Source organism: Artemia franciscana, chromosome 17 (genome assembly GCF_032884065.1).
Source record: "Artemia franciscana chromosome 17, ASM3288406v1, whole genome shotgun sequence".
Lineage (NCBI taxonomy): Eukaryota > Metazoa > Arthropoda > Branchiopoda > Anostraca > Artemiidae > Artemia > Artemia franciscana.
In genome coordinates this window covers 7144006-7168832 of record NC_088879.1, presented here as the reverse complement: position 1 = coordinate 7168832, position 24827 = coordinate 7144006, and the positions used below count along the sequence as shown (strand labels likewise).

General features: G+C 34.1%; 2 protein-coding genes across 5 annotated transcripts in view; one reads left to right on the top strand and one right to left on the bottom strand.

The window, feature by feature from the left end:
* LOC136037770 (MTRF1L release factor glutamine methyltransferase-like) overlaps positions 1-1985 on the bottom strand; it is a 39158-nt gene extending 37173 nt beyond the window's left edge. The window contains exon 1 of one of the 4 annotated variants that reach the window (XM_065720579.1): positions 1912-1985. The gene's annotated coding sequence lies outside the window, so the exon portion shown is untranslated. The other 3 variants (XM_065720575.1, XM_065720578.1, XM_065720576.1) reach the window with 3 other exon arrangements.
* Positions 1-24827, top strand: part of LOC136037769 (glucose-6-phosphate isomerase-like) — a 42950-nt gene that overhangs the window by 9032 nt on the left and 9091 nt on the right. Inside the window, exons 2-7 of the mRNA XM_065720574.1 lie at positions 873-1127; positions 6894-6987; positions 10334-10606; positions 13925-14140; positions 15891-16130; positions 19608-19747. Coding sequence (XP_065576646.1) covers positions 937-1127; positions 6894-6987; positions 10334-10606; positions 13925-14140; positions 15891-16130; positions 19608-19747 — 1154 coding nt within the window. The 5' untranslated portion in view covers positions 873-936. The remainder of the gene's footprint in view (positions 1-872; positions 1128-6893; positions 6988-10333; positions 10607-13924; positions 14141-15890; positions 16131-19607; positions 19748-24827) is intronic.

Here is a 24827-nt window from a genome sequence, read left to right as displayed (position 1 = left end):
CCCTCAAACTTAATTTTTAAGCACGAGCCTGATTTTCCAGCCCTTAAATTGGATGGTTTTCCAGCCTTTAAATTGGAGCTCTGGAGTTTTTTCACCTTCATTTTTAAATACAGAGGCTGAAATCGACAATTTATTTAAAAATTCAGAAGATTAGCGAACCATCAAGGTGGGCTACGTGGGACGAATATTGACATATTTCCTGGATTAAATGAGAAACCTGCTAGTTTTACAAATAGTGGTAATCACCATATCATCTTTAACCATAGCCAACCTAAATATTTCAATCAAATGACAGATATCACCTGGCCTCCCTCAGAAACAAACTCCCGCCTTTATGCCTAGGTTACAAAACTACATCCATTAAAATTGTGAATTTATAATTGACAAAACATAATTAATTAGCTATATGGAGGAAGCAAACATAAAAGAGGGATATTCCGGGGCAGTATCCTTCCTGGAATATCCGCAATCTAGAATTTGTTCATTAAAAATATATGTGCCGGTTTTGGGCAGTTTTTGACGAATTGGGGCCCCTCAAACTTAATTTCTATGCATGAGCCGGATTGGTGGTTTTCCAGCAGTTAAATTGGAGCTCTGGACTTATTTTCACCTTCATTTTCAAATACAGGAGTCAAATCAGCAATTTATTTAAAAATTCAGAAGTTGGGTTACGTGGGACAAATATTGACATATTTCCTGGATTAAATGAGAAACCTGCTAGTTTTACAAATAGTGGTAATCAGCATATTATCTTTAACCATAGCTAACCTAAATATTCAATCAAATGACGGATATCACCTGGAATTTCCCCTAGAATGACCTATTTACTTTAAAAATGCATTTAAGTTACAAACTAATGCACATTCTTAAAGCTAGGAATATCTACAGAATTACGGAAGTTGTTGGCCCCTCGGGATTTGAAAGGCACCTTGAGAAATGGGCAATACAACCGCTACGGCGTCCAAACCAATGGAAAAGTTCATTCGCAAAGGAGACATGGAAGGAAAAGCATTTCTAGTTGAAGAATCTGCTTGGAAAAAGCTTCAAGCTTATTTTGATAAAAATGGTTCAAAAATCAATATTGGAGAGGAATTTCAGAAGGACCCGAAGCGTTTTGAAAAGTTCAGGTATGGTTTTGAGTTGGCTAGATCTAGGCTGCTTAAATTGGCTAGTTTTAATTTCTTGGCCATGACCTTGGTTGTCCTTCAGGCTAGCCTGAGCTTGGCCATGGGCATAGCTAGGTTTTAGGCACAGGGTTAATTTGCTACATTATATTGTTAGAAATTACCTCTTTTATAATAGTTACTTAAGCTATGGGATATAACCACCCCTTGTCGCCTAGCTATCCTAGTCTATGGGTTTGTTGAGGTTTTTTGGTAGCTGAGCATCACTTTGAATTGTAAAAAATATTATTTTAGGCTTTAAATCTCTTTTAAATGGGTTATTGATAAAAAAGTATGTCATGGTAGGCCAATGTTTTCAAATATTTTCATGAAGTAGCCTACATCTAGCTTTGTTCTATAGTTGAATGATATCTGGGACTAGGTTTAGCCTGCTCAACTCCGCACATTTCAAGCTTAAGAATAAGATATCACTTGTGAATTAACCTAATCTAAACTAACTAGCGTCTTATTAACTTACTTTTATTCATTTTGAACTGCTCAGATTTTAAAAGAAAAGTTGATTTACTTCGGCTAGTAGCCTAGGGCTTTCATAAAGAGAAGGTTCACAATTTACCTATTTTTCAAAAAAATATTTCTAGGCTTTAGCAGCTTACCAAAGAATTGGGATGTGAAAAGAAAATTTGGGAGGCAACCTTCAAAGGGGTCAAACTGCCATCTACCTTTTAAGAAAATTTAGGAAACAATCTGCTTTATCACCTCATCTGGATTCAATAACAAAGCTTCTTACTTCATTTTATTAAAAAGAAAATATATATTTCTAGGTTATTACAGCACACCAAAGAATTAATGTGAAAAGAAAATTTGGGAGGTAACCTTGAAAGGGGTCAAACTGCCATCTACAGTTTGAGAAAATTTAGGAAACAATCTGGTTTATCACCTCATCTGAATTCAATAAAAAAACTTCTTACTTCATTTTAATAAAAAAAAAAAAAAAAAAAAATTAGACTAACAGCATACCAACGAATTGGGATGTGAAAAGAAAATTTGGGAGGTAACCTTCAAAGGAGTCAAATTGCCATTTACAATTTAAGAAAATTTAGGAAACAATCATGTTTATCACCTCATCTGAATTCAATAACAGCTTCTTACTTCTTTTTATTAAAAAAAAACTTTTTAGGTTTAGGCCTATGTTGAATTGAATCCTGCCCTCTCCCTCCTTTAATGCCTAGACATAGCCCTAGTCTGTAAGTATGCTCCTGAAAGTGATTTTTGGGGGAGGGCGGTTGTTTTAGCACTGTTTTTCTGTTTTGTCAGTTCTTATCTAAGATCTTATTTCTTTCTTTCTTTCTTATTTCTTTCTTTCTTTCTTATTTCTTCAGTTATCATTTTCTGCTTCATCAAAGTTCTAAGATCTTACTGCTTGCTGATCTTAATTATAAGTCAAATGTTTCTGTCAAATAGAGCAATAAAGAAAGAAATTTGGAAGTCCTAAGACAACTGGTCAGAGTAGAGCAATTAAATATATTTGTAAAAAAAACAGCTTAAAAATGAAGATCAGTCTAGATTTTTCATAGAATCATTTCTATCAAAAGACTTAAGATTTCAGCACATTGGTTTGCTATAAAAAGGGCTAAAATTTTGCATTATGCATCAATTAGGGGAAACAGGCTCACTTGGATTCCCCCTATCCACAGTAGATTTTGAAAAATATCCTTTGTTATTCATAATTCCTTTTTTTTTGGTATTTTTGAAGGAACAAAAAAATGTGCCTCCCTGTATTTTGGAAAATACATGTACATACACCCTTAGATTTGTATCAATTGACACACTACACTGTTGATAGAAAATAATGATAAAATTGAGAAAATAAGTGGTTTGCTATAAATGGTAAAAAATAAGAAATATTATAAACCAATAAAACTAGTAAACTTTTGTACATAATCTAGGCATAAAGTGGGGAGGGATGGTATGCCCTTAAATCGGACCCAGCTCTAAAAAGCAATAAATGTGTATCATATAAGCAAGTTATTGTACCCTTCACTTTCAAAAAGGAAAGTAGGCTAACATTCATTTTACAGCAGGGTATGGAAGCCATGGAATGACATTTCTAACAGATAATATGAACACATTCAAAACAAAACCAGCAAAACCATTTTCACAGTAAATAATTTTTAATTAAACCTCTAATGGCACCCTGCAGCACCAAGCCACCTGAGGCCAACACAGCTATGTGTCCTCCTTCTTGCACCCAGTCTATGTACAGCCTCCCTCTTAAAACCCTCCCAAGAAGTTTCCATTTCCCTAGACTTTTTCCTTACAACATCTTCCCATCCCATTTACTAGCTCCCCTCTTAGTGTAGATTTTCTTTTCTTTGTAACACAAAGACTATATTCATATGTTTACTGGCGAAATAGAAGAATAAATGTGGGAGGAAGGGATTGTGAGTGCTTTCAGAAAGCTTTCCTGGGGGTGGCAAGTGCCACAAGGAGATTTGTTTTACTGAAATTTAATTGCGATATTTCTCATTTTCTATTTATATTCATTTTAAGTGTATTCTTGTTTCTATGGAGCATTGCCCTCTAATGGCGTCCATAGGGCGTATCCTTATAACAATCCGCACCCCATTTGGGATGACTTACTATTTGTTTGGCTGTAAACAATTGGCCAAAAAGGACAATTTTTGGTATTTTGTCATCCTTCATCTGCAGTTTCTCTCATTATAGCCCTATAAAGTGGGATTGAACCTTGTTGAGCTGGATAGTAGTGAAGAATTTCATTACTAAATAAAATTCTAACTTCGGCTTTTTACAATACTGGAAATTACTTTAGCTAAATGAGTTAATAATTTCCTGGGAAGGTATTTTAAAGCACCTACCTCCACTCCTTCTCCCTCCAAAGAGCATCAATCTGATGAGTTTTTATAATTGCTCTGTCATTAAAAGTAAAACCTTGCTAAGTAGACCTGTTATTGATAGGAGGCAGAGGAAAAGTGTTTTGGGCCTCATTCCTTTCCTCAGTCCCAATTTATAAGGATTTAAAGATCTGTAAATCTATTTCTTAAATTTAGGAAAAACCCCTGATATTGCTTGAAATTTTAAAGAAATAGCAGAAAATTCATTTTCAAAAACTACAATCAATGAAAAGGAGATTTTAAACTGAAAATTAAGGTTAAACATTTTTTGTTAGAACATAGATAGGTTTGGACCTGTCATATGTATGCTATCTCATAAGCCATGTAAGAAACGGTTTGACATGTAGCTTGGCAGCATCTTCATGGGGTATTTATAGGTCCTAGATTCATTCCTGAAAGCGTCTTTAAGTTAGTTCAATCTTTTCCAAGATGGCCAAAAGCCCCTAAGCCAGAATTTACCTCAGTACCATAGTATTTAGTTCAGAAGAGGGCATAAACTAGATGACTACCAAATGAAATCTCGCCCTGGCCGAGTGGGTTGGTGCGCTGGATTCGGTATCCCTTGTCTGAGAGGACGCGGGTTCGAATCCCAGTGTTCCCAATTCTTCAGTTTGGGACGGGGGTCAGTGGCGTGACTCTGTAAGCTTAGCCAGAGTCGACACAGCTCTAAATGGGTACCTGGAGAAATCTGGGGAAGGTAAACAGGAAGGGTGTGCGAAAGCACAGGTTGGCTGGCCCCCAGCCCCCCATTGCACTTCCTGGCTGAAGGGCCAAGAAACGGAGATCAGCACCGCCGGTACGGACTGTAAAGTCTAAATGCCGTAACCTTTACCTTTACCTACTATTCCACCCAAAGTCCTTCTACAACCGATCAGTACAAAATTGATTTAGTTTTTTGTTAAAGTAGCCTAGGAAATAAGTTCTAGGGTCTCATATTTTCTTTAAAGTCATTCTCTAGCAACAGAAATAGATCACGTAGACTGATCAAAAACATAATTATAGCAGAGACATTTTTGGCTACCTATGACATTTTGGGCGCTGTTTTGCGCCCAAAATTGTGTATGGGACTATTTTTTGGCTGCTGAAATCTTACTTCTTGTCTTACATCATTCTGTACAGGTCTTTTGTTTAATCAACGTGCTAATGCTATAGAGCTTAGTGCTCTGACCATAAAAAAATGTTTAAATCAGTGGGAATTGGGGGGCATTTATCTCCCCCTATATGTAAGATTTTTGGGGGAATTTATTCTGAAAAATACCCTAGTCTAGAATTGGGGCTAATGAAATGAAAAAAGTTAAGAAAATTATTCTCACTTCATTAGAAAAAATTGTAGTTAACACATTTTGAAGGTGCTTCTACAATACTCTGCTCCCAACTGCAACATCCAAATTATATATTCCCTACTTTTGTTTCAACCTGGGTATCCGTAAGTTGAGTTAACGCCGACTAACATTGCTACGCACACGGAAAAAAATAACCAGGGAGACACGGGGAAATATGTAAATTGGGATATAATTAATGCTAGGGTGGTTTGGGGTAAACTGTAACAGAACTGCCTTCCAAACGTGTTGGTAAAAATTTTGCCTTTTATGTTTGATTCTTTGAAAAAGAATTCCAGCCTATACACACTGCAACAAAGGATAGGACACATATTGTCAACACCAAATGTCAATACCATATTGTCAATTCGAGCATTGAAAAATCATTGAAAATATCCTCATGTGCCTAGAGAAACTGGTTTTACAACACACCGGGAAAACAGTGTGGTCGCTATAATAGATAAGTACCGTTGAAAAATTGTTACAATAGCGATTTGCATAACAAAAAATTAGTTCACGAGTTCTGGCTGTTGAAACAGTAGTTCCAAACTTGCCTAGAGAAACTGGTTTTACAACACACCAAGAAAACAGTGTGGTCGCTATAATAGATAAGTACCGTTGAAAAATTGTTACAATAGCGATTTGCATAACAAAAAATTAGTTCACGAGTTCTGGCTGTTGAAACAGTAGTTCCAAACTTGCCTAGAGAAACTGGTTTTACAACACACCGGGAAAACAGTGTGGTCTCTATAATAGATAAGTACCGTTGAAAAATTGTTACAATAGCGATTTGCATAACAAAAAATTAGTTCACGAGTTCTGGCTGTTGAAACAGTAGTTCCAAACTTGCCTAGAGAAACTGGTTTTACAACACACCGGGAAAACAGTGTGGTCGCTATAATAGATAAGTACCGTTGAAAAATTGTTACAATAGCGATTTGCATAACAAAAAATTAGTTCACGAGTTCTGGCTGTTGAAACAGTAGTTCCAAACTTGCCTAGAGAAACTGGTTTTACAACACACCGGGAAAACAGTGTGGTCGCTATAATAGATAAGTACCGTTGAAAAGTTGTTACAATAGCGATTTGCATAATGCATAACAAAAATTAGTACATGAGTTCTGGCCGTTGAAACAGTAGTTCCAAACTTGCTGGATCAATTTATTTTGAGAATGGCGGCGGCCGAAGTATTTTCCAGTTTAATGTGGCATCAGAAATTGGACTTGAGTTTCTACAGCTTAAAAATTGTACGATAACTTGTTTATGGCTAGGCTGATGGTACTGAATCATTCTCTTGGTTTTGTTAGGTATCAAATGAAGCCAAGCTTCTGTATTGTTTTAGTTTACCACTTGCTGTACTTCTTGCATCCTATCTTTTATTTTAATGAATCTAGAAAAGAACTTAAAACATTGGAAATATAATTCATAGGTAAAGGAGATTAAGTTTAAATTGACCGAAAATCTTTATATTAAAAGTTCCTACTATATATTAGCAATATTATTGCATCAATACGATTATATCAATTTTGTCTTCACAGCATTCGTCTACAGACACCAAATGACGGAGACTTCCTTGTTGATTATTCAAAAAACAGGATCAATGAAGATGTCATGAAGCTCCTTTTTGAACTGGTATGACATAGCAATCATTATAATACTAATATCTATTCTATGATTATATTATTATGCATATTATTATTATATATATTATTATGCATATTATTATTATATATATTATTATTATTATATATTTTATACATATCATTATGATTATATTGTAAATATTATGAATATGTATATTATATGATATGATTATAATACGACACGACTGCCTGTCCGTGGATTATTCTTTGCGGTTGATTGTGTATGGCTATGCTGATTGACCTATGTAATTGGATGGATGAGTAGGGGTAAGGCCTCATTCAAGTACTAATCTATATTAATTAATAAACCAGGAAAACAGTCTTCCTTTCTCCTTCTGTCTTTTTTTGTTTATATGAAATATATATATATATATATATATATATATATATATATATATATATATATATATATATATATATATATATATATATATATATATATATATATATATATATATATATATATATCAGTACCAAGCCGCCTAAGGCCAACACAGCTACGCACGCTCATCCTCCAACCTAATCTATTCAAGGCCTCCCTCTTTATACCCTCACAGGAAGTTCCCGTTTCGTTTAAATCTTTATTTATGACATCCTCCCAACCTAGACAAGGACGACCTGCTTTCCGTGTAGCCCCAGACGGTTGGCAAAAAAGGACAATCTTCGGCAATCTGTCATCCTTCGTCCACAGAACTTGGCCTAGCCATTTCATCCTTTCTTTCATCATAGCCTTAGAAAGCGGGATTGAACCACATTTTTCGTACAACCTACTGTTTAAAATACAGACATGATTATCCAGAACAATCCGTAGGCAATTTCTCTAGAAAACAACTTGTAAATTTTCATCTGCTCTTTGGAGCGCCCATGCTTCGGAGGCATATTTGACCACTGTCATCAGTGTAGCTTCCATTATTCTAATCTTGGTTTGCAGACTTATCTTTCTATTCTTCCAAACTTTCTTTAACTTTAAAAAAACACCTGGGCCTTAGCTATTCTACTTTTAACATCTTCACTGCTCCCACCGTCTTTACTAATAATACTCCCAAGGTAATATATATATATATATATATATATATATATATATATATATATATATATATATATATATATATATATATATATATATATATATATATATATATATATATATATATATATATGTATATATATATATGTATATATATATATATATATATATATATATATGTATATATATATATATATATATATATATATATATATATATATATATATATATATATATATATATATATATATATATATGTATTCATTATTTATTTTTATGTTTTGTTTTATGGTGTGGGTTTGTTTCTGTGTTTGTGCTGTTGCACTGGTGATTTCTTTTTTCATTATACTAATATGTATTTTAACTCTTTATTTATGATAATTTGATGCTATTATAAAAATATAATAATTTTCTATTTATAATAATATGTATTTAATTTATAATAGCATCAAATATTGAATATAGTACTGATAATAATTTACTTTTAAGCCAAATGCAAAATATTTTTTTTACCACTAAAACAGTTAGTAAAACAACAACTTAAACAAAATTACCAAATTTGAATGAGTTAACAAATGAGTGAATGTAGTCTTATGAGCATAGCAAATTCTGCGTTATAACTAAGTGAGTTTGGTGTTAAAATTGAAACTGCTATCTCCCCCCTCAATTAAAAGTGATCCTTGATTAATGGAATATACTTGTTACTAAATATTTCTTAGTGGAAGAGTGTAGCCCCCCTCTGTTCAAAACAGCTGCTATGCGTATACTTCTCACTCATTTAGTCAAATCTATCGTTTCTACAATTGTCAGGCCCCAAAAACTGTTAGGGCTAGTAAACGATGACACCTAGTTTTTTTTTTAATAAAAAATGTTTTTGCATTCTGTGTTCTTACTCCTTTCTTCTTCTGAGGAGGAAATTCCCAAGTTTTTTAGAATCTGCTATGAATCATGACAATTGTCTAATGACAGGCTAAACCGTTTAGGACCATGAGCAGATTTTTTCGCGAAGGGGGGTTGAAATAGATAAAAAGTTCATTTTTAGCCCTAATATTTTACAGAGGTGCTCTTTCAAATCATTCTCAGCAACAAGAAAGCCCCACAACTCTTAGGATTGTAGGATGTTTTAATCATAGAAGGTCAGTAAACGCGATCCCACTTAGATGATTGTATAGTATACCTACCAATGGTTTTAGTTTAAGTGCATAAATGGCTTAAGGGTTGAATGCGTTTTCTTGTACATAGTAGTATGTCACCTATTTATGAATTTGTTTCTTTTTTTGGGGGAGCGGGTAAATCTAAAATGGCATAATAAGAAGTAAACGTGGAAACAGTGCAGCAAAATATTTAAATATACGAAGAGTCAGATCATTTCCCTATACCAAAGACTCTAGACAACTTGTAATTTAAAACCGGTGTTAGGACTGAAATTACAAATGGTATCTAACCGTTATGTGTCTCTCGCTATTTCCTCATGCGTCTTATGTATATTTTCCTCACAAACTCGGACCAAATACAGATAATTACAGTAATTTTACGAATTATGAATGTTACACTAATTTTGCTTTATTGCCAAACTGAAAAAATACCAAGAAATACCAAACGCTTGATGGCGTTGTTGGTATTTTGTTTCGCTAGCGCTAATTTTCACTTTTGCAAGTTGGTACCACCCTTTGACCAATACCACTATGATAGAGAAGGAAGTTCAATTCCATTTATTTTTCGGTTGAAGTGAGGGAAAAGCTAAGGCGACTTCAAAGCTGAGGAAACTCTGTCCTAAGGGTTTTCTCCTTCAGGTAATAGAATAGAATAGAATATATTTATTCTCTACAATAGCCGGAGCTAGCATTAGCATGTCATGACAAAAATAATTTATACCTTCAAAAACACTCACAGGAAAATTTAAACAAACAATATATTAATCAAACATTAAATATTAGTCGCGTCAATATTATTAAAATGACGGGTAAAATATGGAACAAATGATTTGCGATATCTCTCAGTACTATATGCTGAGCAATTCAGTAACTGTGGACAATTGTTTTTTATTTGTCGAAGTCTAGTAACTGGTCCTCCAGTTGGGGGGCTCGCAAAGTTGGGTAGTAGACGACAATGTGAGTGAGCTGATCATTGATAGCTTTAGAACTGTGAAAGTTTAAGAAACATGTGCCCTATAGATCCAATCTGTTTTTAGTTTCGTAAGTTAACTTAGTTTATGAAGTTAGTTTTTTGAGTAGTTTCTCGAAGTTTACTCTTAGTATTTTAGAAACTTTAAAGAAATTTAGAAAGTTTACGAAGAAAATTATTCTAGGCCCGTGCCAGGGATATCGAAAGATCTCGTGATGCGATGTTTAGAGGTGATAAGATAAACTTCACCGAAGACAGGGCTGTTCTTCACATAGCTCTTAGAAACCGTACGAATAGCCCAATTCATATCGACGGGAAAGATGTTATGCCAGAAGTCAATGGAGTATTAAATCACATGAAGGAGTTTTCAAACCAAGTTATTCATGGCCAATGGGTTGGCTACACATCAAAACGAATAACTGATGTTGTTAATATCGGAATTGGAGGATCAGACCTGGTAAGTTGTGTTTACAGATATTTGTTATATTGAGGTGGAGTCGGGATCTTTTGGTTATTGATTTATTGAAGCTGCAGATACTCACTGTAGCACCATGACATTTGAGGCCAACAGCTACGTACGGCCCTCTTATGCCCTAGTAAATCGGAAGTTTGATTCTTTACACCTTTCAAGGTCAAGCCTTGACTTGCCATCAAATTCTTATTCCTTTATATTCTTCTTAGCCTACAAAAAAAACTTCATTTCAAATCAATATTGGGAAACCCTAGTTCAGACCTTTTGTACTGTTAAGTCATATTCTTGACTGAAATACATCTATGTTCAGGTTTCTGTATGTAGACTTGATGGAATTATTGTGTCTTGGTAAGGCAGATTCTTTAGTCAAAGTCTCATAAGGGATAAGAGCGAGGTGTGGGACCGCCAAGCAGGATCACGAAATGTATCATATATTTTTACAATTTGAATTAATGTTTTTATGGTTGCACCATCCAACATCTCTTATCAAGTATGTTGCATTATCAATAACAATGCATATTGACTGCTCATTTGTCCGAGGAGTGGAGCTCGATTCCTGGTGTGGCAGTTTATTTGGTTTGGGACGCTGGTCAGTGGTGTGACAGTAAGCTCGGTCGGAGTATGGCTGGCCCCAGCCCTCCACTTCACTTCTTGACTGAATATATATATATATATATATATATATATATATATATATATATATATATATATATATATATATATATATATATATATATATATATATGTGTATTCTCCTGATGAGCCCTGGTGTTGGGTTGTTGCCTCTGAATTATTTGTCTTTACTGTTTTTATTGTTTGGTAAATGACGACTTATGCTTATTGACGATATGACTGCCTGTCCATGGATTATTCTTTATGGTTAATTGTGTATAGCTATGCTGTTTAACCTATGTGATTGTATGGATGAGTAGGGTTAAGGCCTCATTCAAGGGCTGGTCTATATTAATCACTAATTTAGGAAAAGTCTGGTGCATTGGTTATTCTCTTTTCGTTATATATATATATATATATATATATATATATATATATATATATATATATATATATATATATATATATATATATATATATATATACATATATATATTATATGTTGTTTGGAATTCAGTCGGAATACTTGAATTTAATTTATACCACTGAAAAGAGAAAGGTTGGCTTAGAATATGACCCCTTTATCTCCATTAGTCTCGTTCTTCAAAGCGATTACAGCCACCGAACTTTTTTCCGTTTTTTGACTCCTAAGAATTTGTGAAAATAGAATATGTCGCCTTTTTAAATGTCAATGCCGATTGGGCTGAAGGGTCCAACTTTTAGGTTCGATATATGTAAAGACGATTTGGTCCTTTTCAATCGACCCTTTTTCTAAAACAGGGACAGACAAAACAAGATACACATATCTTGTTTTACACATACACACTTAATATAAGATATATAATGATATATAATATAATATAAAGATAATATAATATAAAGATAGTATAAGATAACATAAGATATAAAATATATATATATATATATATATATATATATATATATATATATATATATATATATATGTGTGTGTGTGTATATATAAGATACACATACGTGTATAGACGATTTGGTCCTTTTAAATTGACCCTTTTTCTAAATCAGGGACAAACAAAACAGGATTATTAAAAGGATTTGACACCTCAAAGGTGTATTATAAACTTTTAAGATTTTGTGGCTAAGCTATTCTGAATTTGTCTGGTTGTCTGGCCATAGCTTGCGTAGCTTTGATAAGAAATCTGAACTAACAATACAAAACTAAAAGCCGACCGCTAGTTTCCCAGATATATAAGAAAAACCATTTAACTTCTGTTTCGTGCTGGAGATATTCAGATTCCACGAAAGTACGTAAGTAAAAAGCGTATATTTTGTTTTTTTGATTGAATGGGCCAGAATTTCCTTTTTGAAGTCTTGAAATGGGTAGTCCCTAAAAATGTTCTCGGATACCTACTTGAAAAAATTCAACCAGTCCAAAAAAAAAGTATTGAATAATTTGACAGCTTTGTAAGTTCCCTGTTGTACTAACCCTTTTAATGTGAATTTTTTCCGAACACAGGATTTATATTGTTACGTTGTATATACATTGAAACAGACAGCGGTTTTCTTAAAAATTGGTAAGATATACGTTTATTTAGATATTTATTTAAAAAAAAGTCTCACAAGCCCACAAAGGGCCGAATTCGAGACTTCGGAGTTGACAAATCACATGGTTGCACTAAAACTGGAAAAATACAAAAAACAACAATGAAACAGAAAAAAAATCATAATGAATAACAATGAAAGAGAAAAAATCATAATGAATGATCAATTATGAATCAGTAATTAGACTGTAATAAGTCAATTAAAGTTACTCTGGGTTCACACACATGTTCACACAGGAGCGAAAATCGCCCGTCGCAGCAATTTAGTTGCCAAGTTTGAGTAATTTTAGTTGCTCCGTTGGGCAACTTTGCAGAGTTGCAAAAATTTAACTTTAATCGTGCGACGAAGCAATTTTTATAGTAATTTTCTGCGCGCAACAGTAGCAGAATGGAAGATACTAACAATTTTATTGAGAAGCTGATAATAGCTGTTCAGTTTAATTCTATAATATATGAAAAGAACATATAGAAGCAGAGCATCTTGTTGATTCATTCTTCTCACGTGTTTCAATTTCAAATTTTTGCAGATAAAAACTGACCGATGCGAAAATCCTGTGTGAACAAGGCAATGAAAATTGCCAATTGCCGCGACTGACGAAAATTGCCTATTGCAGCAACTTCTTGTGTGTGAACTTAAGGTTTAAAAGATGAAGGCAGGTCAAACTAAACTTAAACAAACACGTTTTCTTTGTTTTAAATTACCGTCTCGTTAACTTTTCGAACTGTTTGAGACATTTGAGATCCCCTTTTATTTTTTTTTACAAAGTCTCTTTGGAAGTTCAGTTTTGCAAAGAACATTTGTTATTGGGCCTTTGTCATAGACTGTCAGCCGACACTAAGAATCTCAACATGATTTTAGGATAAAGAATCCCCTTAACGTGGTACTTAAGAACACCATATGTAGATTGGGTAGATTGGGTTGAATAGGGGAATTTAGTAAGTAGTATTTAGAACGACTCAAATCTTCTATTTTTTTTAGATTCTTGTGATTCAATTTGGGATCCATATTTCGGAGGAAGAATGCTTCAATATATATTTCATTTATATTCATTTATTTTATTTTGAAAAATAATGCTTCAATGCATAACATTTCTATTTTTTTCTTTTTTAGGGTCCCTTAATGGTAACAGAAGCACTTAAAGCTTATGCTGTTGGTCCCCAGGTACATTATGTATCAAATATCGACGGTACTCATTTGGCAACGACCCTGGCAAAAGTTAATCCGGAAACTACACTGTTTATCATCGCATCTAAGACCTTTACTACCCAAGAAACTATCACTAATGCCAATTCCGCAAAAGCTTGGTTTCTGGAAAAGGCAAAGGACGTAAGTTTTCTATGTTTTATAGAATATGTTTTCTTATGTTTCATTCTATGTTTTCATATAAATTTCTATATATTCATATGAATTCTATCACATTCATGTTTTCTATATATTTCATTCTATATGTTTTCTATATATAGTTTTTCTAAGATTTGCAATTGTTATATAAACATTTTACTAGTGTGGTGTGTAAAGAATTATTTTACAGACGCGTGCACCTCTTTTTTTTTCGGGTCAATAGAAAAAAAAATTCTTCTGAGTAAGGAGTTCCTTGAAATTTAGGTTTTTTGTGTGGGGTATGAGTCGTTAGGGACTCAAGTCATCTCCGAGTACATTCCTGCTGATTTGCACTTATATTTGGTAATAAAATGGTAATTAATTTGCTTTGAAATAGCAGATACTGGTCTAGTGAGCATTCTTCTGAGACTAGGATTACCAAAAATAGGGAACTATCTTGTTTTTGTGAAGGAATGTCAAATTGAACAAGGGATTTGAAAGTAGTGTTAAGGATTTCATCAAAACATTCTTGATCGAAAAATAAAATCATGGTCTGTGTTTGGATTTATCTGTTTTGGTTCGTCAAATAATTGGTCAAATGAGGTAAGATTGGTTCAAATAATTATTTCAACATAAAAAAAAGAAAAAAATTTCAGGAAATTTTTTTCCAAGGTAATAGTGATTGAAGATAGCCTTAATCAGAAGTAGGAGCTTCAAACGCATGCGTTCTCGAAAAACTGGATCCGCTTTTTTTACATTATAGCATTTTTTTATTAGCCCAATGATTATGCATGAATTGTCCAGTTTTTGATATTAGTATTTTTTTTTTTTTTGCATTTTATGATACTAAGATCACTATCAAATTTCTGTTAAAGGTATTTAGGACGCAAAACTAAATACGTCAACCCCTGGATCCATCTGAGGTCTTTTTGTGCCCGAAAAGCTCTTTTCTAAGATTTGTTTTTTTGCTTGTTTTAAATAATGAAGTTTTTAGAACTGCGTCACGTTTTTGTCAGTCTTGCTACGCTGAACCATGTTTTTGATTGAATTCCGAAACAGGTGAATAGTCAAATTTTCTGAACAACATCTATATGCAGAACCTTCAAACACACAACCCATGTTTAGAATTCTTTCGTGCGCCAGAGGTATAGAATACAATCCAAACTTACAAGACATATATTTGTTTGGTCAGTGGATTTGACCAATGTACACAACATAGTCCTCAGCGCTCAATTCGTTTTGAAGAGGTTACACCAGATTTGTTCTTTCTTTAATTTTAAATTAAGCTAAAAGTAGGGCTTTCAAATATTCTGCGTCTTCTGCTGGTTTCATTAATGAAAAGTTATTCAATGTTAAACTTATCCTTGACAAGTTTTCAATATTTAGTTTGTTCCTGAACCCCAAGGGATAGGTTTTATCCATCAAATACGAAGTGAAATAATAAGCGAAACTAGTTATTTCAATTCGCCACACTTTTCGTCCATAAAAATTCAAACATTCCCAAATACAACTGAACCTTCAAAGGAAAGTGGCATTTTCTTAAGCCTTTTAATGCCATAGGTATATTTAGCTTATTCTTAGCTGAATTTTTCATCTTCCCTCTTTAAAATTTCTGTGTGTAAGTTTACTTTTTGTGTTAAATCTTGTAAATGCTTAGTCATAATTCATAATTATCTGAATTATCATAACTTTCCTTCTATTACTTCTACTATTCAACGCTATGAAATTTATTCTAATTTGAAATATTAAATTTCAGCCAAGTCATGTTGCCAAGCATTTTGTGGCTTTGTCTACAAACGTACCTAAAGTCAAGGAGTTTGGTATAGATGAGCAGAATATGTTCGGCTTCTGGGACTGGGTCGGAGGTCGGTATTCTCTCTGGTCAGCAATTGGTCTTTCTATTGCGCTACATATTGGATTTGAGAATTTTGAGCGTCTCCTTGGCGGTGCTTTTTACATGGATAGGCACTTTTGCACAGCGCCTCTGGAAAAAAATGTAAGTGAAGTTTATCTAAATTGATAACTATAAAATAATTAATACGAATAGGCTTCTAGGACTGGGTTGGAGGTCGTTATTCTTTATGGTCAGCATTTGATCTCTCTCTCTTGGGCTACATATAGTATTTGAAAATTTAGTCTCCTTGGTGGCGCTTTTTATATGGATAGGCGCTTTTGCACCGTGCCCGTTGAAAAAAAATGCAAGTGAAGTTTATCTAAATTGATAACTATAAAATAATTAATATGAGTAGGCTTCTAGGACTGGGTTGGAGGTCGTTATTCTTTATGGTCAGCATTTGATCTCTCTCTTGGGCTACATATAGTATTTGAAAATTTAGTCTCCTTGGTGGCGCTTTTTATATGGATAGGCGCTTTTGCACCGTGCCCGTTGAAAAAAAATGCAAGTGAAGTTTATCTAAATTGATAACTATAAAATAATTAATATGGGTAGGCTTCTAGGACTGGGTTGGAGGTCGTTATTCTTTATGGTCAGCATTTGATCTCTCTCTTGGGCTACATATAGTATTTGAAAATTTAGTCTCCTTTGTGGCGCTTTTTATATGGATAGGCGCTTTTGCACCGTGCCCGTTGAAAAAAAATGCAAGTGAAGTTTATCTAAATTGATAACTATAAAATAATTAATATGAATAGGCTTCTAGGACTGGGTTGGAGGTCGTTATTCTTTATGGTCAGCAGTTGATCTCTCTCTTGGGCTACATATAGTATTTGAAATTTAGTCTCCCTGGCGGCGCTTTTTATATGGATAGGCGCTTTTGCACCGTGCCCGTTGAAAAAAAAGTGAAGTTTATCAAAATTTTATGTGAAATATCTGATTGCATCTTATCAAAGCATCAGCAAAGAGGTTTTATGATGAGGTGCACATTTTTTGCTATGGTAAGTGCCTTAAGGTAAATGTAAGCAGAGATTATCTAAATTTGATAAATATGTATTTCCACAATACTATAACAACAAATTATTAACAATAAGCTCACAAGCAGAAAAATTAACTTTGATATAGTGTTCCACTTAAGGCTCCATGGCCAGGAAAGAATTGAGGAGATGAAAAATTCTATAAGAAAATACAATATTCCATTTCCACTAATATTTTAGGTATAAAAAATGTAACTAAAATTTAAAATCAAATCGCCTACCTTAAGAATCGTCTGCTGTACCTAAAAATCGTAGATTCTTTTTGCAGCTATTTGTTTTTCAAAAGTCGGTTTTTACCAAGAATAATTTGAAATGAAAGTTACATTACAAAAGAAATGAATTTTACACATTTAGAATTATTTTTAAAGATTGATTATTTTGGTGGAGGTTAGCTTAAACCGGTATTTCCATTCCGTCTATTCACCAACCAAATTGACAAGAATAAATACTTCACCAGAGGCGGCCTTACTGGTGAGCACAGCCTTGTGCAACCGCTTCTGCGCGGGGCTTGATGTCGTGGTCGTAATGTAGCCTCAGTGGGTGCGGTAACAGTGTGATCCCTAGGGTTCAATGGGGGGATAAGTCTCATAGTGGGGATAAACCAAACGAACTAAAAAAAAGGGTTATTTATCTGGTAACCAGTAGCAAAAGGCCTTAACGAAGGGGGTTTTTGACAGTTTTAGGTAGTTTTAACAGTTCTACAGCCACTGGCCCCACTCCACATAAAGGGGGCCCCGTTTTTGGAAACCCCAACCGTACATTCCACGGGTTTTCAGCGAGGCCCCTCGCGAAGTCACAAAATCACTCACGTGATTGTAATTCGTAACATATATGGCCCTACGAGCGCGGGGGCCCGGTTTGGTCGCACCACTTGTCATCCCCCAAAGGCTGGGCTTTGCATTTTCGTGAAGTCTTAAGCTGTGTATTATATCAAAAGAAGAAGACACTCGTGTCATTTCATTCATTACTCTCGGGTCTTCATTCACCGAAGCAGAATTACTTGAACTTTTTATTGGAGAAGGATTTAAATTTGCTTAAAAATAGAAAAATTTTCCTTTTTTCAATAAGTTTTAGCGAATGTTCAACGTATTTTCCATCTAAAAACTACGTACAACTAATTTAAAAAAAATGTAATTTGACAGATGGATACAACTAAAAAAAATGCTGTCTAAATCAACGGTAGGAGAGCAAAAAATAACCTGCTAAAAATTACACAGTGTATAGGATTAATGACAATTCTTCCTCCAACCATTCATTTCTAAGTTATTGTTTTTTTTTGTTTACTTTGCTCAAAATTATGAAATTTCCCGGGCAATACCATGTTTTCATCGTTGTTGCCAGATTGAAGCGTGAAATTAAATTAACAAATTAAAGTAATTAAAGAAATAACATACTAAATTAAGTCTTATAAGTATTTGTATTACCAAGTCTTGTCTCGTTATGAGTAGTACCAAGACTTTTTCCAGTCTTGGTAATATATGTCACGTATTTAAAAAAAAGTATTTGTATGATCAAAAGAATAACATTGACATTACTGTGGTATAAGCATGGTAATTAGGGGCTAAGCTATGGAATTCGCAATGTATATTACCAAAACTTTCCAAGTCTTGGTAATTTATATTTATGTCACCGGGTTTTGGGGAATAAAACGTATTTGTATAATCAAATGAATAACATTGACATATTACTGTGGTATAAGCATGGTAATTAGGGGCTAAGCTGTGGAATTCGCAATGTATATTACCAAAACTTTCCAAGCCTTGGTAATTTATATTTATGTCACCGGGTTTTGGGGAATAAAACGTATTTGTATAATCAAATGAATAACATTGACATATTACTGTGGTATAAGCATGGTAATTAGGGGCTAAGCTATGGAATTCGCAATGTATATTACCAAAACTTTCCAAGTCTTGGTAATTTATATTTATGTCACCGGGTTTTGGGGAATAAAACGTATTTGTATGATCAAACGAACAATTTTGTCTAATTACTGTGGGATTAACATGGTGATTAGGGGCTAAGTTATGAAATTCATTATATACATTACCTAGCCTTTCCAAGTCTTGGTAACATACTGGTAATTTATGTCGCTGGGTTTCATTAAAAAAAACCTATGTGTATGATCGTGAACAATTTTGTCATTCTACTCTCGAATAAACATGGTCTTTAAGCGCTAAATTATGGAATTCGATTATAAGTAATGAATAAAGTGAATTTAAAAGGCTGTTGCATGAATTGTTTTTCAAATGTGATTTTAATGATTAACTAAATAAAATGCATAATGTGTTGATTAAATTGGTTGTAAATCATCAAATTTAGTATTTTATTTTGAAGTGCATATAGGAAGGAGTTGAATGTGTGGTTGCAGGGTATATGATGAAGTTTTGTTTTGTAAAACCCCTTCTGAGGTTAATGCTAATAATGCTAACTATCAAGCTGTGGCATTTGAAGGGTATGTGTTTATGTTGAGTTTTTTTTATGAATAATTCATACTAAAATAAATAATAATAATTATTCGAGTTTATATTAAAATACCTTATAGGTTCCAGTGATTTTGGCTCTGCTTGGTATATGGTACAATAACTTCTACGGTGCTGAGACCCTTGCTTTGCTTCCATATGATCAGTACTTACATCGGTTTGCCGCTTATTTTCAGCAAGGTGATATGGAATCCAATGGAAAGTACGTCATATTTCTTTGTAACATTACAATCATATTACGTCATATTTCTTTGTAACATTACAATCGTATTACGTCATATTTCTTTGTAATATTACAATCATATTACGTCATTTCTTTGTAACATTACAATCATATTACGTCATATTTCTTTGTAACATTACAATCATATTACGTCATATTTCTTTGTAACATTACAATCATATTACGTCATATTTCTTTGTAACATTACAATCATATTACGTCATATTTCTTTGTATCATTCATTTTGGCAAATAGGCAAAATCTTATTGAGAACAAAATAGGCTAAATTTGTTGGCGACAAACTTAAATAAATGTTGGTTGGTTAACAATAATATTACATATTATTAATAAAACAAATGGTTGACACTAGAGTGAGGAAAAAAAACATAATAGTCTATGTGGGACAAAAAACTGTATGCTTGTTCATTGATACAATTACAAGCAATATGGAGAGAAAGAAAAAAAAGGAATATAGAGGAATAAAAAAGATATTTAGAAGAAGGAGAAAACAAACATAATAGCCTATGTTGGAAAAAAAACCATATACGTGTTCATGGATACAATTAAAAACCATGTAAATACAAAAAAGTATTTATAAAGGGATAAAATAAAAGGAAGAAAATAAAAAAAGAAAAAACGTAATAGCCTTTGGGGAAAAATCATATAATTGTTCATTGATACAACTACGAACAACATACAAAGAAATAAATAAAAAATATATATAAATGAATAAAAGGTATATAGAAAGAAAACAAGAGCTAAGAGCTCATATGGCACTTGTGACGAGGTCGGAAGAGCCGAGAGCTCATATGGTACGAGGTCGGAAGAGCCAAGAGCTCATTTGGCACTTGTGAGAAGGTCAGAACCTAAAGTTAGACTCGGTACTAGAGTTATCGAATATGCTGTACTTTGTTTATTGGCAATTATTATAAAGATAAACTTTAACCCTCTTAATTAACCCCTTGAATTAACCCTCGCCCCCACTCCCCCAAAGAGAGCGGATCCGCCCTTCCAACTCCCCCGAATGTCACAGGATCTGGTCGGAATTTGAAATTAGAATTTTATAGCACAAGATCCTTCTAAATATCAAATTTCATTAAGATCTGGTCACCCTTTCGTAAGTTACAAATACCTCAATTTTCAAAATTACCTCCCCCCTCCCAATTCCACCAAAGAGAGTAGATCCGGTCCAGTTATGTCAGTCACGTATCTTAGACAGGTTTCTATTCTTCCCATCCAGTTTCATCCTGATCTCACCGCTTTAAGTATTTTCTAAGATTTCCGGTCCCCCCAACTGCCCCCCCCCCCAATTACGTTTGATCCGGTTGAGATTTGAAATAAGATATCGGAGTTACGAGGTCCTTCTAAATATGAAGTTTCATGAAGATCCGATCACTCCTTCGTAAGTTAAAAATACGTTATTTTTCTTATTTTTCAGAATTACCCCCCCCCCCAATATAGCGGATCCGTTCCAATTATGTAAATTACGTATGTAAGACTTTTGCTTATTTTTCCAACCAAGTTTCATCCCAATCCCTCCAATCTAAGCGTTTCCCATCATTTTAGGTCTCCCCACCCCAAACTTCCCCCAATGTCACCAGATCCGGTCAGGATTTAAAATAAGAGCTTTGAGCCAGGATATCCTTCTAAAAATCAAATTTCATGGAGATCCAATCACCCGTTCGTAAGTTAAAAATACCTCATTTTTTCTAATTTTTCAGAATTAACCCCCCCCCCCCCAATTACCCAAAAGAGAGCGGATCCGTTCCGTTTATGTCAATCATCTATCTAGGACTTGTGTTTATTTTTCCCACCATGTTTCATCCCGATCCCTCCACTCTAAGTGTTTTCCAAGTTTTAGGTTTCCCCCTCCCAACTCCCCGCCCCCATCACCAGATCCGGTCGGGATTTAAAATAAGAGCTCTAAGACACGATATCCTTCTAAACATCAAATTTCATTGAGATCCGATCACCCGTTCGTAAGTTGAAAATACCTCATTTTTCTAATTTTTAAGACTTACTCCCCCCCCCCAACTACCCCAAAGAGAGCAAATAAGTTCCGATTATGTCAATTATGTATCTGGGACTTGCGCTTATTTTTCCCATCAAGTTTCATCCCGATCCCTCTACTCTAAGTGTTTTCCAAGATTTTAGGTTTCCCCCCTCCAACTCCCCCCAATGTCATCAGACCCAGTCGGGATTTAAAATAAGAGCTCTGAGACACAATATCATTCCAAACATCAAATTTCATTAAGATCCAATCACCCGCTCATAAGTTAAAAATACTTCATTTTTTCTATTTTTCCGAATTAACCGGCCCCTACTCCCCCCCCCCCCAGATGGTCAAATCGGGAAAACGACTATTTCTAATTTAATCTGGTCCGGTCCCTGATACGCTTGCCAAATTTCATCGTCCTAGCTTACCTGGAAGTGCCTAAAGTAGCAAAACCGGGACTTTAGGTTTTCCCCCTCCAACTCCCCCCAATGTCATCAGATCCGGTCGGGATTTAAAATAAGAGCTCTAAGACACAATATCATTCCAAACATCAAATTTCATTAAGATCCAAATACCCGCTGATAAGGTCAAAATACTTCATTTTTTCTATTTTTGCGAATTAACCGGGCCCCCACTCCCCCCCAGATGGTCAAATCGGGAAAACGACTATTTCTAATTTAATCTGGTCCGGTCCCTGATACGCTTGCCAAATTTCATCGTCCTAGCTTACCTGGAAGTGCCTAAAGTAGCAAAACCGGGACCGACAGACAGACAGACCGACAGACCGACAGAATTGGCGACTGCTATATGTCACTTGGTTAATACCAAGTGCCATAAAAACACAATACATAAGAGTCTATGCGGGACAAAAGAAAAACAACGAACATATACTTGTTAATTGATACAACCACAAGCAACATACATTACTGAGAGCGATAGAACGAACATACCTGGTTTATAAAATATCATTTTCGTTGTTTCTTCAATCTAAATAAATTTGTTATTTAAAATAAGTTAGCTATTATAAACGCAATAAATAAGTTAATAAGTTATAAACGCATAATATACCAGTTGCAAATTTATGGTCTAATTGTAGCCCCCTAACCATCGCTCAAATTCCGCATTTTTAAGGTGTTGCCATTTGGACTCAAACCGAGTAAATTGTGTAGGCCTTTGCTATACTTACTGAGAAGCGAATATAACAGTTTATTTGGTCTTTGACGTGATTTGTGTGGATAAAATGCTGAGGTATTCGAAAAATTCAGAGAAGGGAATTTGAAATTTTGACCAGAAAAAATAAATCTGTTAAAAACTGAAATTAAATATTGGGAACAGTAGTAACACAAGCCCAAATATCATCAGACCCCACGATATGCAATTATTTACTGGAAAACTTAGCAAATGATATAAATACAAAAAACAACAAGTATCCCCTTTTCAAGACCCAATTTTTTGAAAATTTGACTTAAGCCACATCACCGGTATCACATTAAAACAAAACTTATGCGAGCTACTCTGGAAATTTAAAGATGTTTTTTCCTCATCTGAAGATGACATAGGCCTATTCCCATTCTACGAACACTCAATCCAAACGGAAAAAGGACTGGCTACTAAATAAAATCCAGGAATTTGAGAAGAATGAAATAATGAGACCTAGCATAAATCCCTATTTCGCATCCGTGAATGTAGCCCCTTAGATAACGACCTTAGATTAGTCGTATATAATAGCGCCTTGAACAAACAAGTGGTTAGTGACAAGTTTCCTCTACCTAAAATAGATGGAATCCTATATTCCATCTCAAATAAAATCAGATATTTACTTCCCTAGATTTAACACAAGAATACCAAGTAAAAATAGCCGAGGGTAATGTATATAAAATTGCATTCTCTACAACAGAATGTGGCACAGATGAATATTTAAGAGTGCCTTAGGGCCACCTTAACAGCAATTATTTTGATCAAAAGCTTTCGTCAGTCGATTGACGTGTGCTTCCATCAACCCTTCAATCTTGACCAAAGCTAATTTCAATTATAATTTTAATTAACGGCCAGATTTGTAGTTTTTAGTTCAGAGTCGGATAGTAAAGATTCTACCGTTTTGAAATGCAGTCTACCACTGATTTAGCTTTTTTGCATGCACTTTGGTTGCGCTCAAGTGAAAACAAACAGAAAATAGGAAAGGCTCTTAGACGGTCAATCGTGCTTTAATCAATCGATTGATGGAAGCCTCTGATCAAAATGATTGACCGTCTCGGGCCTCCTTTAAGCAAACACGAAGACTATGCATTGTTTCCATCTTAAAACAACAGCAGAAAAAATAACAGGTTATCTGTGTTTTTTCGCATGATTTTTTTTAAGACGGTTTCATTTCCATAACACCTGCTTTTCATTCTTTCAAAAAACTTTATCAAGTTTTTCGTAACCTGACGGGTTAATTTATGAAATAAGGCTTTGAATAGCTAGAGTCTTTACGTAGTTTGAAATTAAGTTTTTCAAATAAATGTTTACACTATTTTGTTGTATCTTCAACAAACAACTTTATTGTTAAATGAGAAATATTCAGTGTTTCTTTTCTGTTTCTTCTTTTCTGTCATTCTTTTCTTCTTTTTTGTCATTTTCCTTTCTGTTTTTTCTTTTTTGTATTCATTCACCTAGATACTACCTTTATTCGCCAATGAAGGAAGAGGCCAAGTTTGTCGAACAGGTGAATTTAAAAAACAACAACATACAAAATCAAGAAAATGATTGTAATTCTTGTGTAATTTTACAAGAAGGAGATGGAGAAATCTGAGTACTTGCTTTTATTTAGTAAACATTTTGGGACACCCCCTCCTCTTTCATTGTTTTTAGCAAGTTGACAGGAAAAATTTGCGCTAGAGGGCTAATTTTCTTTTATTAGGATAGGTAGGCCGGCGGAAGTATATGACGTAAAATCAATGGAAGATTAGCCTTATTTGGTAAAAAAAAAAATGCTTTTTCATGTATATCGCAATCTTTTCTGATATATTGCTAACTTTGTAATTTTTCTCTTATATATGTATGTTCCTTTATTTAGAGGGATAT